The sequence below is a fragment of the Mytilus galloprovincialis genome, chromosome 11, assembly GCF_965363235.1.
Source record: "Mytilus galloprovincialis chromosome 11, xbMytGall1.hap1.1, whole genome shotgun sequence".
NCBI lineage: Eukaryota > Metazoa > Mollusca > Bivalvia > Mytilida > Mytilidae > Mytilus > Mytilus galloprovincialis.
This window is the reverse complement of record NC_134848.1, coordinates 17,644,743-17,660,768: the sequence shown is the minus strand read 5'-3', so window position 1 is coordinate 17,660,768 and position 16,026 is coordinate 17,644,743. Positions and strand designations below refer to the sequence as shown.

Genomic DNA, 16,026 nt, shown 5'->3' with positions numbered 1-16,026 from the left:
TTGATAACTAATTTTCTAATTCCATTAATACAATTTTGATCAACCATGGTAAATCAATGAGACGAGGCCTTTAAGGGCAAACTAAACTGTAATAACAAGGCTTAGTTATTACTATAGTATTAATGAATGGGTGTTTTTATAATGGCCCTGTTATATGTCCAAGGTCTGTAATAATGGTCGAGGAAGTCTGTAATGGCCAGAGGCAACACCAAGGGCTATTACAGACATCCGAGGCCATTTTTACTGACCGAGGACATATAACAGGGCCATTATAAAAACACCCATTTCTTAATACATTTATTAACCAACTGAACAAAAGTGTATGTGTTGCTGCTAACTTGACTGTCTTACTCTTTTAATGACAGTTTAGTTTGAACAAAATAATTTGTACTTCACCATTATAAAGCTTTAAATATACCATTACAGACTTCCTCGACCATTATTACAGACCTTGGACATATAACAGGGCCATTATAAAAACACCCATTCATTAATACTATAATAGAGAAGCTAAAATAACACCCTTTGGTTATTGCAGGAATATATTTTCTGTAATAACATAGGTGTACTTATGCATGATTGGTAAACTATGAGCTGTTATATCTTTGTAAAGATTAGTAAACCTAAAGCAAATTATAATATCAATAGAACTTGTGAAAAATTTAACAAAATATAGGTTGTATATTTTCCCTTTGAAACATGTAACATACATATGTTATCAGTTTTTTCTATATTTTAGCCCACAATAACAACACATATTATTTTTCTCTAATAACTTATTTATGTTAGACCCTTGACTGCTGTACGTAGTGTTAGGTACCACCTTAACAGCTAGTTATAGGCCAAAAAAGGTGAGTGTTGAGTCCAAGGGTCCGGAAACAGTCATATTTGCCAGTCATGTCCTAAACTGAAACTATAATGTCCTAAACTTTTAATTGGGATTTAGGTCAAATTTTATTTTTCAACAGTAATAATTTGGTCATTTCGTTGAGATTGACTTTCAAAATCGCCATTTTGAACATATTTTTGTTTTGTTATCGACTTCCTGTAATTAATCTGCCAATCCAATAAAGTGTTATAATCCTGAGGGCCCTCCTAATAACTATATTAATGCCTCTGGGAGCTATTGGCTAATGATTGCTAATCTCTTTACCTGTGTTTTTAATTCACACCTGGCAATTAATCACAAGCTCCAAACTATTATTATAAAGAAATAAAAATTCCATACCAACTGGCTTCATTATTTTAATTTATTTAATTACCCAACAGGTCAGACAATTGTCAATTATGATTTAAAATTAAATTAAAACTTGGTTTAATTTACGTAGAAATTTTTTTTTTACTTCTAACACACGTGCTTTGTTTACTATGTAATACGCATGCTTGAAATTCTCTTCCACAGATTTAGACAATTAATCGTAAATTTAAAATAATTTCATCCTAATTTAAGCTAGTGCAACTATTTTAATTAATATTTTTGCACTATTTAAGGTAAAATATTAAAAAGCCGATGATTTCCTGTGATTTGAGTAAACAAAACTAATCCCGGAAATGAGTCCGGAATTGTTTTAGTATTGTCGCATTACATCCGGTTTGATTTTTGACTTCAGAATCGAAAGAAACATAAGGAAATTAGGTGAAAAAATTTCCGGATCCTTGGTGTTGACTGACACATGCTGATGACAAAAATGAGGTAGTAGGTAGACTTTTTTAATTTTCAATATTTTTGTACATTGAGTCTATGGGAGCAACATTGTGACTTTAACAGTGCTTAATCAAAAATGGTAAAAAAAAAAACCTTTAGGTAGGGGATAAAAATTAGGGTAGGTAGGGGTGAGGTCATCAACTACTTTTTTTTTTGGCCTCATACAGGCTTTGATTAAAACCTATCATTTATCATGTTTATTTAACAGAAATTACCTTTTTAGCTCACCTTTTGTAAAAGGAAATGTGAGCTTTTGCCATCACTTGGCGTACGTAGTCGTCCGTCGTCGTCGTAGACTATTTCAAAGATCTTCTCCTCTGAAACTACTGAACCAATTCAAACCAAACTTCATCTGATTGATTCCTAGGGTATCTAGAATAAAGTTTGTGTTTTAATTAACATTTCATCAAAAAACATCGCCGCCATGGCAAAAAATAGAACATTGGGGTAAAATGCAGTTTTTGGCTTATAACTCAAAAACCAAAGCATTTAGAGCAAGTCTGACGTGGGGTAAAAATGTTAATCAGGTCAAGATCTATCTGCCCTGATATTTTCAGATGAATCAGACAACCTGTTGTTGGGTTGCTGCCCCTGAATCGGTAATTTTAAGGAAATTTTGCTTAATTTGGTTATAATCTTGAATATTATTATAGATAGAGATAAACTGTTAACAGCAATAATGTTCAGCATAGTAAGATTTACAAATATGTCAACATGACCGAAATGGTCAATTGACCCCCTAAGGAGTTATTGTCCTTTATAGTTAATTTTTAATAATTTTCATAAAATTTGTAAATTGTTATTAATATTTCCACTGAAACTACTGGGCTAAGTTTATTATAGATAGAGGTAATTGTAAGCAGCAAGACTGTTTAGTAAAGTAAGATGAACAAACACATCACCATCACCAAAACACAATTTTGTCATGAATCCATCTGCTTCCTTTGTTTAATATTCACATAGACCAAGGTGAGTGACACAGGCTCTTTAGAGCCTCTAGTTTATTTGTTCACTCTAATCTTTCTTAGATTAAATTTAGGTGAGTGAATTAAGGTAATACCAAACACCATAACTAAAGTTAATTTAACTCCTTAAAATCTCTTAAGAATAAAACAGAAAAAGATGAAATACCAGAGGTATTAAAAGATGAAGAAGTTTTAATAAAACATTTTCAAGATCAAGGTAAACCTTCATCTATAAATAATGCTTTTATGATAGACAACTGAATCACAATTAAAGCTATTAGAAAATAATATAGACTTCAAAGCTGAAACAGATGCTCCAATATCTTGTTCAGAAGTAAATAAGGTAATCAGAGGACTAAAACTTCAAAAGTCTGCTGGACCTGATAGAATTATAAATGAAATAATTAAAACCTCAAATCAAGTAATAATTAAGTCAATTGTTAAAATATTTAATTTAATTCTAAAAACGGGTATATACCCAAAATCATGGAAGGACTCATATATAATCGCACTTCATAAGAAGGGAGACAAATCTGATCCCAATAAATACAGAGGTATATCTTTAATCAGTAATCTTCCTAAAATATTCAATGCTGTACTTAATAATAGACTAATCACAGTTGTGGATAAACAGCTGAATAACTGTCAATTTGGCTTCAGAGAAAAACACAGAACTGCTGACAGTATTTTTATATTAAAATCTTTAATTAATAAATATATACACAAAAATAACAAAAAAATATATGCATGCTTCATTGACTTAAGAAAGGCATTTGACTCTGTATGGAGAACAGCCCTTCTGTATAAATTATGCAAAATGGGAGTAGGAAAGTCTTTTTACAGAGTAATAAAACAACAATATTTAAATACCAAATCCTCTTTAAAACATAAAGATTACATTTCTGACTATTTTGACATTACTAGAGGTGTGAAACAAGGGGATTCATTAAGTCCTACTTTGTTCAACATTTTTATAAATGATATCACTAAAGGTTTGGAAGATGAGAACTCAAGTCCTTTGGAGCTTATAAATAGTAAACTAGGCTCCCTCCTGTTTGCTGATGATCTGCTTTTACTATCAGAATCTAAGGAGGGTCTCCAAAATAGTCAAAATAAAGTTTCCATGTTTTGTGAAAACTGGCAGCTTTCTCTAAACATAAATAAAACAAAAAGTATGGTCTTTTCAACAACAAAGCAAAAGCCTGAAGCATCTATACTTGTATATAAAAACAAAAAAATAGAGAATGTTTCAGAATATCCTTACTTAGGTCTGCTGATTAAATCAAATGGTAATCTCAGTCATAGTACAGCTGAATTAACAAAAAAGGCAAAAAAGGTTTTGTTCTCTATTAAAACATATACTAATTCTCTTGGCAGCCTTCCTATCAGAGTGTCAAATAACTTATTTGACACCTTAGTGAGACCTATATTGACTTATAATTCTGAAATAACATATTTGGACTCATATACATTTATAACATATTTCAAAGCTAAAAAAAGAGCTTTGGTTTCTGGAAAAATTGTGGACCCATTTAATTTTATTGACAAGACTCCAATAGAAAACTTGCATCTTGGTTATTGCAAGTTTACCCTTGGCACTAACAAAAGTGCCTCAAATTTTGGTACAAGGAACGAATTGGGAAGACTGCCTATTGAATGTCATATAAAAACCCAAACTATTATGTATTTAGCAAGGCTTTTCACCTCAAATTTGAATCCCTTATTACATGAATCTTTTCAATTAACTAAAACTTTGGATTCTAGTGGCACCTATTCATGGTTCACTTTTGCAAAAGATATTCTTTCTGAATCTAACATTGAATTTGATATAGATAGACTAAAAACCTGTGATAATTTAAAACAATTAAAAGCTATTAAAAGCTATATTAAACCCCAAATAAACTCATACTACAACAACCTGTTGATAAATAAGTTAACATCTATTGATGATAAAAGTAAATTAAATTTTTATAAAGCACTTGAGCCAAATCTATTGATCAAACCTTACCTCTCTAACCCAAACTTTGAATTTAGAAAATTAATTACAAAACTTAGAATCAGTGATCATTCATTATTAATTGAAAAAGGGAGGCATTTTAAAATTCCTCGCGAAGAGAGACTTTGCAAAAAATGCAAAGTACTAGATGATGAGAAACATTTCTTAATAAATTGTTCTCATAATTGAAATATTAGATTAACATATTTTGATTGCATTAACAGAGAAAGTAATTCATTTGCTAATCTCACTGACAATGACAAAGTTATATATGTACTTAACCCATCAACACCAACACAAGTGAATAAACTAGGATCCTTTATAAAAAAGTCAATGGAACTGAGGACAGGGGACCCTTTAATATTTACCTGAATTGAGTTACTTAGTTATTGTCTTTATTTGTTTTTGTTGTTGTTACATTATGTCACAAACTGTAAAGTTTATATGGCAATAAAACTTTGAATTTGAATTTGAATTTAACTTTCATAAAATTTTGACAAAATATCTAATTTGACCCATTGAAATAAATATAAAAATTTCAAAAAAACTTGAACCTGGTTGGATATATATAGCAGTTTCACGAACACTAATTTTGACCATTGAGAAGCTTCATATGTTCTTTTAATACAATATAAAGTGACTAAAAGGTTCAGCTGGTTTTACAGAGTTATCTCCCTGTAGTGTTATGTACCACCTTATATATAAATTAAACTCTTTAAACATTTCAGCAAATTCTGACGAGAAGGCCATAATTGAGAAGGCTTTTGAAGAATTGGAAAAGAAGACCTGTATACAGCTAGTTCCCAAAGGCAGCGATAAAACTCAAAGTCTTAGTCACAAATCATACGTAGAATTTGTTCCAAAAAGGTAAATTTTAAGGGAGCTACCATTTGATTTTTATGGGGGTGGCTAGGATGAAAAATTTTGTCATGCATTTTTTTAGTTTATCCTTGACTTTTGTTATAAATACATTTTTTGCAATGTACAGAAATTTTAAATTGGAAATGTACAAAAATGGAATTTTTATGGCCCACCTACGAAAGTAGAGGGGTATAATGAGTGTTTTCTGGTCTGTGTGTCTGTTCATCCGTTTGTTTGTTGTCAGCTGTCCGTTTGTTTGTCTGTTCATTTGTTTGTCCATGTGTTTAAGTTTTTGGTCATGGTAGTTTTGATGAAGTTAAACTCCAGTCAACTTGAAACTTAGTACACATGTACCCTATGATATGATCTTTGCAATTTTAATGCCAAATAAGACTATTTACCCCAATTTGACATTCCACTGAACATAGAAAATGATAAGCGAGTGGGGCATAGGTGTTGATAATTAAAATAGACAAACCCCCGTTTGAATGGTTTTACACTAGTAATTATGGGGCCCTTTATAGCTTGTTGTTCGGTGTGAGCCAAGGGTCTGTGTTGAAGGCCGTACATTGACCTATAATAGTTTACTTTTTTAAATTGTTATTTGGATGGAGAGTTGTCTCATTAGCACTAACACCACATCTTCCTATATCTATAAACATTGTGGTCAAACATTTAGATGTTTCTTGCATATGTTGTATTTTTGGCAAGTTTACAGCTAATTTCCTCATGCTTGTAGAGTAAAACTTTGGTTAACTTGCTTTGCTGTGTTTGTAAAAACGTTTACCCAAGCTGTATAATTAAGATTGATATCTTGAAACAATATAAATAGAGGCATAGTTAAACCTATATATTATATTTAAAAGACAAGGTACAATAAGTCCCGTTTTTGACCCCCCTATTTTCTTTAATCTAATTTTGTTTTGGAAAGTTACTTATCCCTTTAAAAATATTTCCTTAGGTCTGAAGTTTGTTTGGATGAACCTCAAAACCATTAATTTCAGAAAATGGGTGAGCTGAGGCTGGGGCATCAAAATCGTCAAAGTAAGGAAAATAACAATTTTGACCATTGTTTCTTAAAATTTAATAGCTTGTGCCTACATGACCCGGTAAAAAATATGGCGATTAAGACAGCAAAAACAGTTCTGATGACATTGGAATAATAACCTTCCTGGGTCACGTTGGGGCAGGCACTAAAAAACTATGAATTTGTTGTAAAATCACCAGCAAAATGAATAATTTCAATACTTGAAAAAATAACTGAATAACCTCACCCAGTTGCTAAAATTAGTAGTTTTTAAGTTCATCCAAACAAACTTCAAACCTCGGGGAATATTTTAATATAATTAGTAGGTGTTCAGAACAGAATTTGAAAAATGAGAAAATAGAGGGGCCAAAAACAAGCCTTATCGTACCTTGTCCTTTGATTGGAAGTTATTCAAATAAGTACATATTGTAAAATTTCAAGCAAACTCAACCAGAGTACTCTTGCTTTACATTCATTAGGAATGAAGCTCTAAACTCAGTTACAGTCCAGTTAGTTACTTTATTGTGACATATACCATATAAAAAAAATCTACCGGTTATTATATATATATATGTTTTTATTTTGCCTTATAACCTCACTGTATTCAAACTGGAAATTTACAATGAAATGTTCAACTCATTATTTCTGTATACAACTAGGTTAATATTTTATATTTAAATTAAACACAAACATACCTGCCAGCTGTCACTATTTGCAGGGGATTTCCCCCATGGAGGCTCCCATATTGAAATTTTGAAAGCAATTTTGTCCACAATTTCAAACAAAGCAATTAATTTTACAATGACATGAGGCTTATAAAAGTATGAAGAAGCCAAAAAACAACATTTAAATGTATTTGAAGGCCCCCTTGAAGGTTTTTTAGGACTATGACCGCCATCTTGCACGCAAAACCCCCATGGGCATTTTGAAAAGTTGGCAGGTATGCACAAGTGAACCAACGCCTGGTAAATTTTCTATCAGTGGATTCCATAAAGTGTATACCTCAGGTTGTTACGACAAAACATAAAGTGTAGAAGGTCGGCAGGGTTACAACAACTCTTTAAGGAATGCTCCAGTAATTTATTGAAATCTATATGTTTCAGTGGCTAGGCCACTGTCATTCAGATAGAAAACAATACATAAAATCATGCTGTACAAAATTGGGTTGAGAAAATCAAAACGTCACAATGTTGCTTTAGTGAGTAATGTTATGAATAGCAATTGAGAGAAAAATTGAAAGATAGTGTATAATCACTGGTATTATACTGATAGAGGGGAGGGCACATATTCACAGGGGACACAATTTCGCCGTTTTATGATTTTGAGGTGTAAAAACTTCAAAGGATGGCTGAAATGGAAGAAATATGCCTATAAATTATAATTTTATAACAAATATGATTAGTTTTAAAACTTAATTCTAATATGACGTGCTTCTTTAGCTTTGTAAACAACACTGTGATAAAATTCTCGATAAAATATACTTAGCGCAGACTCGGAGATATACATAATAATGGCTGTTACAATATACTTCCCACGTAAATCTACATGTATTGGAACCTATTTGCAGACCCTTTGCGATTTTAATGTTTTAAAAAGTGCAATTAAAAAAAGACAAAATAACTTTTATTCTTATTCGTATGCATAATAAAAAGAAGTAATGCACAAGAGCTCGGGGGAAATCAACAAAATAAAAATAAAATAAAATTCCGCGAAAGTCTATTAATCTTTCTGGCGCATTTAAGTCATTTCAAAATATGACGTCATACAAATGAAACCGCTAAAGTTGAAAGTTTTCTGTTACGTGAACCATCGGATTTCGTATGATATTGTATTAAAACTGATTTTTGAGGTAGGTTTTGTTTTATTTTCTATTCTATTGCATTATTCGCATATTTACTCATTTTAGCAAGTCAACATGGCGGCGCCTTAGTTACAAAATGTCAACTTTTGATTTGTGACGGAAGCTTAAGAGAAAAACATGACAAATGTTGGGTTTACGAATTTAAAGAATTAAAAAGTTTTTTTCTAGCAGTTATTCACGAAATAACCTACGCAAGCTACTTATTTATAAAGATATTTGAGCTTTATCTAACAGGGAGTAAAAAAGAACAGCCACACACACAGCATACCCACCCTCGCTTTAGTTTTTTAATGCCCTTATTTGTCCTATTAGAATCAAAATAATTCATGGAAGCCATAGATTGTTGGAAATTTACACATGGCCTGTGCCGTGATATTCGTTAATTTTATCCCTCGCTAACGCTCAGGATAAAATTCGAATATCACGGCCCAGGCCATGTGTAAATTTCCAACAATCTATGGCTTCCATGAATTATATTTCTTAAACAAAATTGCAGCACTTACTGCAAAGAACCGAAAAGAGGACAACGATTTTCGGTCAATTTCCTGAACATGCCGAAAGAAAAACATAATTTTCAAAGAAGTTTTTCGTAGTAATTTTTTGACTGATTGGCCTAAATTTCTATTTTTCACACCTTTGAAATGACTGCCAGGGGTTAAAAATTTTTGTTACAGCTAGCTAGCCCAGGACTTATTGGCAGCAGGATTTTACTAGCCCTTTTGGAAGAATTGCTAGCCCTAGTATGCCTTAAAAATTAAGAGTTTGCTGCATAATACAAAGTTGGTGCCTTTTGTTTTGAAGGAGACATTATACACTGTATTTAATATTTTTTGTTGATCTGTTATTATTCTTTTGGTGCTTAACCTAACTAAGTTGTTCCCACATTCAAAGCAGACTTTTCATTGGCTAGCTTGGGGCAACTAACGGCAATATTCACAGAGCATTGTCTGTTTTTTTTCATCAGCAACAGCCAACCTTGCCAGAGTAATCATTGTGTCCCAGTTCTGCCAACTTTTCAGGAAGTGAATGCGTGATTTGTTGGCCAAATTGTTGAGATCAAAGAGAAAAAACAATAGATCAAAGGAAAATCCGCCAAATAAGCATGAACATGTGTGAGTCTCGCGCTAAAGACTTGACAGCCCTGCTGTCCTGGACACTATTATTTTTTTCCGCGGTTTTATCCTGTCGTATTTAGCATTTTGGGGGGATGAATTTTCAGCCTCGTTACTCCATTCATCTACCGTTTTTCGTTTTGAAACTGACAAAGTTCCTTGGGTTCCCATACTAAAATATTAAGAAATATTTTGTTGCATATTTTCGTGCTCAAGAGCTGTGCAACAAGACATGTCAATACCAATCAATACATCATACCCCCAAATAACGTTAATTGAAAATCTCGGCACGATAAACAATGTACAATACCTCAATCCATGGTATGAGAAATCGATATTTAAAGTACGAGAATCAACACATGATACCAGGCCACCCAGACATGCCAGAGTTATTTGTTCTATGTTTAAAATATGTACAACAGGACCTGTACAAACCAGTTCAAATTCTTGGAATCCCAGATGACTTAATTGAATCGAAATGGCTAACATAGAATAGTGATGAAGGGATTTTTCACTTTCTATTTTGGAAACGTCAAGAATTTTTTGTTACTAGTCCGTCTGGCATATCGGATTACACATTTTAATTGCCGGAGGCGTAAATGATCTAGTCCTGAGCGTAGGGCTAGTGGATTTTTTTAACCCCTGACTGCTGTTTTCATCTATAATGAAATTTATTTGATAAACATTATATAAAGTTGTAGTTATTTGGTTTTAAATAGATGTGTAAAAACGGCAAATATGTGTCCCCAATTGACAAAGCATCAAGAAAGGAGTATGTTCGATAAGGTCCTAAAATGGCCCCCTTTTTTAGCGTAAATTTCAAATTCGGATTTATTTACCAATATCACGATAGATTGTAGCTAATACATTGACTAGATAGGATATAAGCCATTTTATTGAAAATTTCACGTTTCTGCGTTTCATTATGACGTCACAAGTTGTACTCATATTGATTTTTCACAAAAAAATCAATGAAAATGGGTAAATTTCCATATATTATTGGACAGGAAACATAGAGCGCATACGTCGACAACAAAGATCTTTTAAAATAATGTTTGTAAAGACATTTCACATGTCTTATTTGAATATTAAGCTTGTCGACGCCTGCGCTCTATGTTTCCTGGTCCTTTATTTGGTTGAAATCCAGCTGATTTTGTCAAATTTCACAAAAAATCCCTTATCTTGACCTTTTTGGGATGTAAAAATCAACGTGTTAGAATTAAACTTTGACAAAAACAGTTCTGTTTAACTTTCTCACATGTCTTTAAGGCAACTTAAAGCATTTATTGTCTTGTAACTATGAACTTTATAATTGGGGCCAAATATGGCCCTTACCGAACTTACTCCTTTCAAACACCCTTTTATCTAACTTTACAGATGATTATTTTCAAACAAACATGTTTTCAAGCAAATTAGGAATGTTTTGCATTTGAAGTTATCTTCATATAGAAATATCAGTATACTTCAAAAACATATAGACCTGAACACAAACTGTAGAAAACATGGAAAGATATGGCGAAAATGAGCACCCCACTCTAACCGTTACTGGAATTACAACTATCCCAATATGGCCACAGCAGATATAGGTAAAATCTTTAGTCATTTTTCTCAAATGTAGCATGTTTTTGTCAAAAACCTTGCACCTGAGTAACTATTGACAAAAACATGCTACATTTGAGAAAATTGACTAAAGATTTTCCCTTTATCTGCCGTCGCCATATATGAATTGCACAATTTTTTCTAGCGATGGATGTACATCCTATGTGGGGAGAATAACAGATGGTAAACAAGACATCACTTTAGAAAATCCAGGCTGTGTGCAAGTAAGTTTAACTTTTATTGCAGTTTTTAGGTAAAGATTGACAGGGATACAGTTTATCCTATGTAGAGTTGTTTCCCTTTACAAAAACATCTATTATTGCTAACTAGGGCAGTTTTTGGAAGATGGACTTTCTAATGATGTTAAATTTAGTTAAAGATTGAATGAAATGCAATCAAAAACTTATGGTACTGACTTCATATATAATTCCTCCAAGGATTATTATCAATACCTTTTTGATACACAAAATATAGTGCATTGATCATAACATGCTATACATCCTATCCATTAAAATTTCCTGAAATTTTTCAATGTACTATAATATACTCAGATACTCAAGGCACAAAATGATGTTACACTTACCAAGAAAATAAAACAACTTATATTAATAGTGCAGGAATCTAATAATTGTTCTAAAAATATAAATGGTGTCATTGTTTACAAAGTCATCTTTAAAATTGGAGTTATCATTCTTTGTGAATTTACAGTACCTACAAAACTGCATGTGGTGTTGTATCAATTCAATATCAATATTACTTTTTACACGACCGCAAAAATTTTAATTTTTCGTCGTATATTGCTATCACGTTGGCGTCGTCGTCTTGCGTCGTCGTCGTCCGAATACTTTTAGTTTTCGCACTCTAACTTTAGTAAAAGTGAATAGAAATCTATGAAATTTTAACACAAGGTTTATGACCACAAAAGGAAGGTTGGGATTGATTTTGGGAGTTTTGGTCCCAACATTTTAGGAACTGGGGGCCAAAAAGGGCCCAAATACCCATTTTCTTGGTTTTTTGCACTATAACTTTAGTTTGAGTTAATTGAAATCTATGAAATTTTAACACAAGGTTCATGACCACAAAAGGAAGGTTGGGATTGATTTTGGGAGTTTTGGTACTAATAGTTTAGGAATTAGGGGCATCTGGTTTAATGTGTTTGACATAAACACTGATTCAAAAATTAAAAACTGATTTCTGATCAACACCAAGGACGATAAATTGTGTATATTCAATTGGGACAATAGAATAGACAAAAGTTTAAATACCTTGGTTAAGAGCAGACAACTCTGTGGAAAACTTACATTTTTCGTGGATACCAATTTTGGTGGATTTTATTAATTTGTGGTTTTTACATGATATTGGATATCATTATTTTTGTCACTAGATCTAAGGTCAAGAATCAAAGGTCAAGGTCATAGATGCAATATTGCCGTCTAAAATCATAACCAAAAATAATCGCTTCTCAAAGTAAACATTAAAAAGTAACGCCATCAGGTGAACGTTCCATGGTTCTACATGAAATCTTGCATGCTATAGAAGGAGGGGGAGGAGATGTGAGCATACTCACCAATGGTTCTTTTGATTTAAATAGCAATAAAATACATGAACCTTAACAAAAAATTTATGCTGCATACCATAGTTCAACATGAAATATCTTGCATGCTATAGAGATGGCAGGGGTGGGGGGATGGAGGTATAAATGTGATCATGCACAGTTCTTTTGATTTAATTAACTGCAATAAAATTCATGAATCTTAAACAAAAATTTACCCAGCATTCCATAGTTCTACATGAAATCATTATTTTTTTACCCAGCATTGCATATTTCTTCATGAAATCTTTTATTTTACCCAGCATTCCATAGTTCTACATGAAATCATGCATGCTATTGGGATGGAACATGAACAGAGCAGGTCGGATAGAGATAAATACATCAAAATTTTTAACGAAAATATCGAAGCTGGTTGGCATGACCAATTTTCTAAAGAACGTACCTCAGATACTAGGCCTTATGATGCTGAATCCATTATGCAATATAACCTGTATGTAAGTACTACTACACTACTGAAAAGTAAAATCACAAAAATACTGCTCCTCAAGTCTAATCAAATGACAAAATCAAAAGCTGTTTGGAAAACTGAATGTTTTCAGAAAACACCAATTTTCGAGAAAATATACAAATTTATAGACCATTTTCGATCTGTGTCTTATATATTTTCACTTACACTGTCAACCAATAAGAAAAATGTCAGAAATTGGTCTTCAGACTAGTAGTTGAAAAAAAATTTGGTGCAAACAACTAAAAAGTAAAATCACAAAAATACTGATCTCCAAGGAAAATTTAAAATGGAAAGTCTATAATCAAATCACAAAATCAAAAGCTTAAACACAGCAAATGAATGGATAACAACTGTCTTAGTCCTTACTAAGTACAGCAATTTTCTTATGTCGAAAAATGGTGGAATGAAGGAAGAGACCGATTTCCTTTATATGACTCAATATAAATGTTACTGTAGACTTAGTGTTTTGTATTTCGAAATTTTTTCTGTGTAACTGAGAATCTTTTCCACAGAAAACATTAATTTTTGAAAAAATATATACAAACTTGCAGACCATAATCGACCTGTGTCTTGTATGTTTTCACGTACACTCAGTTGTGAAAACATTTGTTTTAACACTTGCCCAATTGTAGTGCATCCACAAGGTCATTTTCTTGTATATTAAAGTATGTTAAACACCTGAAAAATATTGATAAGCTAGCTGCCTATGCAGTAATACTGTGTATTCATTATTATTTACTGGATACCAATTTTCATGGATTTACTGAGGTACAGGTGAATCACAAATTCCAATGTCCAATGAATAACAAATTTTCTATAGGCTTTATTTGCAGAGACAAGCATTTAACTATGAAAATGCAAGTTTTCCTCAATCCATGAATATTTATACCCACGATAATATTGAATGAATCCACAGGAAGAATAAAATTAAGAAACCTCAAAATCATGAGCAGGTAAATTGAGTAACATTAACTTTTAATACCAAAATTATTGTGTGCATTTGTTATAATTGCATTTATATTTTGATTTTTCATGACTGAACAGAAGTTTAAACCTACTTATAAATTGCAATTTCAGGAAAAGCTATTTACAAATTTATTTATCAGATATCATAATGTGAGTTTTTTCTATTACAATACTGACACAGTTGTCTGTCTATCCTGTCTCTGTCTGTTATGGTCTCTGTTTGTCCTGTTACCGTCTGTCCTGTCTCTGCCTCTCTGTCTATATGTCGCTGCCTCTGTCTCTGTCTGTCTGTCACAAAGAACATAAAATCAATTAAAAACTTGAAAAAAATCCAAACTTAAATTATCAACTTCTTTGATTCCCTGCGTTTCCAGTTTATTATTTCAGCTGAGCAAAGAGTTCCAGTTAAAGTCTTGATATATTTTTTAGACTGCTGGGAAAACAATTAGAGGTACAGCATCCAAAACAATGGGTCTTGTTGAGAAACAACTTGAATTTCTAGCTGACCTTAATGCTGGACTGGATTTCTATGACGTGGCTGATATCACTGATGCATATCAATGTGCAGGTATAAGATAAGAATTTTATTAACCAATCAATGTGCAGGTATAAGAGAGATAATTTTATTAACAAATCAATGTGCAGGTATACAGTCAGGGGACTTACTTAAATGAGTGATTTTCTAAATCACTGATTCAAGTAACATTATGTTCATAAAGGTTGGAAGTACTTTAGGGTTGTCTTTCTTTAATAATCACTTATTTTATCTCTAGACTGTGATTTAATTTTATTGTAGTTTTAAATACAGAATAGTAATGATCCAGATTAATTATGTTGCTAAAATTATCAGAACCAACATCTGTGTTGTCTAGGATGACCAGGTCATGTCAGGTGATGACCTTGTACTGAATCTAGGATAATGACATAAAAATCACTTGTTTAAGTATCATACCTCAATTTCCTTTAAAAATATCACTTCTTTAAGTATCATTATTCTAATAACCCCCTCCTAATTTCAACACCCCTGAACAGTGAAATTTTTATGGCCAACAGTAGAATTTTATTACATAATCTGAAAAATGAAACCTTGAACTTTACAGGAAAAATACTCCCACTGCTGGGAAAAATCTGTTAGGAAAGTATCAGTTCATCAAGTTAGACGTTATTATAGCATTTTATCCACTAAAATAGAATTTGCAGCTAAATTATTGCACCAAAGGCATAAACCTTTTTACTTTAAAGAAGCAAAAAGTTCATTTTTTCAATTTTACTAATTAAAAGATATTATCTAAACCTATGTGTTTAATTTTTTTTGTAAAACTACAAAATCACAATTTATGACAAAATTTCAAATTTGCTAAAAATAAGTGATTTAAAAATGACTTATTTCAATAAGTCCCCTGACTGATATAAGATGAAATAGTTTCATTAACCAATCAATGTGCAGGTATAAGATGAGATAATTTTATTAACCCATCGATGTGCAGGTATAAGATTAGATAATTTTATTAACCAATCAAGACACCCAAAATTTTAGCTGTTGCAATCAAATGAATTACAAAATAAAGCAAAGTAAATGAAAAGTATGATTATAAAGAACATTTAAACAAAAAACATGAATACACATTCAAACAAAGTAACATAATTATAAAACCTATAGTTATTTTGATTATCCATTGTGACCTGGAGAAATTACATTACTTTATAGTCCTAAGTCTATGGGAGACAACTCTGATTAATTTCTTAAATTTCATTTTAATTTTCAATGTCTCTTGTGGCATTTAGTCCAAAATAAAATTCAATATGTATATGAGTGAATATGTCAAAAGCCAAAAATTTTAATAATACCGGTACATTTCATTTTTAACAAAAAC

The 16,026-nt window shown here is 31.9% G+C and overlaps 1 protein-coding gene across 1 annotated transcript in view; it reads left to right on the top strand.

Moving 5' to 3' along the window:
* LOC143051778 (zinc metalloproteinase dpy-31-like) overlaps positions 1-16,026 on the top strand; it is a 54,737-nt gene that overhangs the window by 14,945 nt on the left and 23,766 nt on the right. The window contains exons 8-11 of the mRNA XM_076224706.1: positions 5,395-5,533; positions 11,272-11,350; positions 12,981-13,172; positions 14,582-14,720. Of these exons, the coding sequence (XP_076080821.1) occupies positions 5,395-5,533; positions 11,272-11,350; positions 12,981-13,172; positions 14,582-14,720 (549 nt within the window). The remainder of the gene's footprint in view (positions 1-5,394; positions 5,534-11,271; positions 11,351-12,980; positions 13,173-14,581; positions 14,721-16,026) is intronic.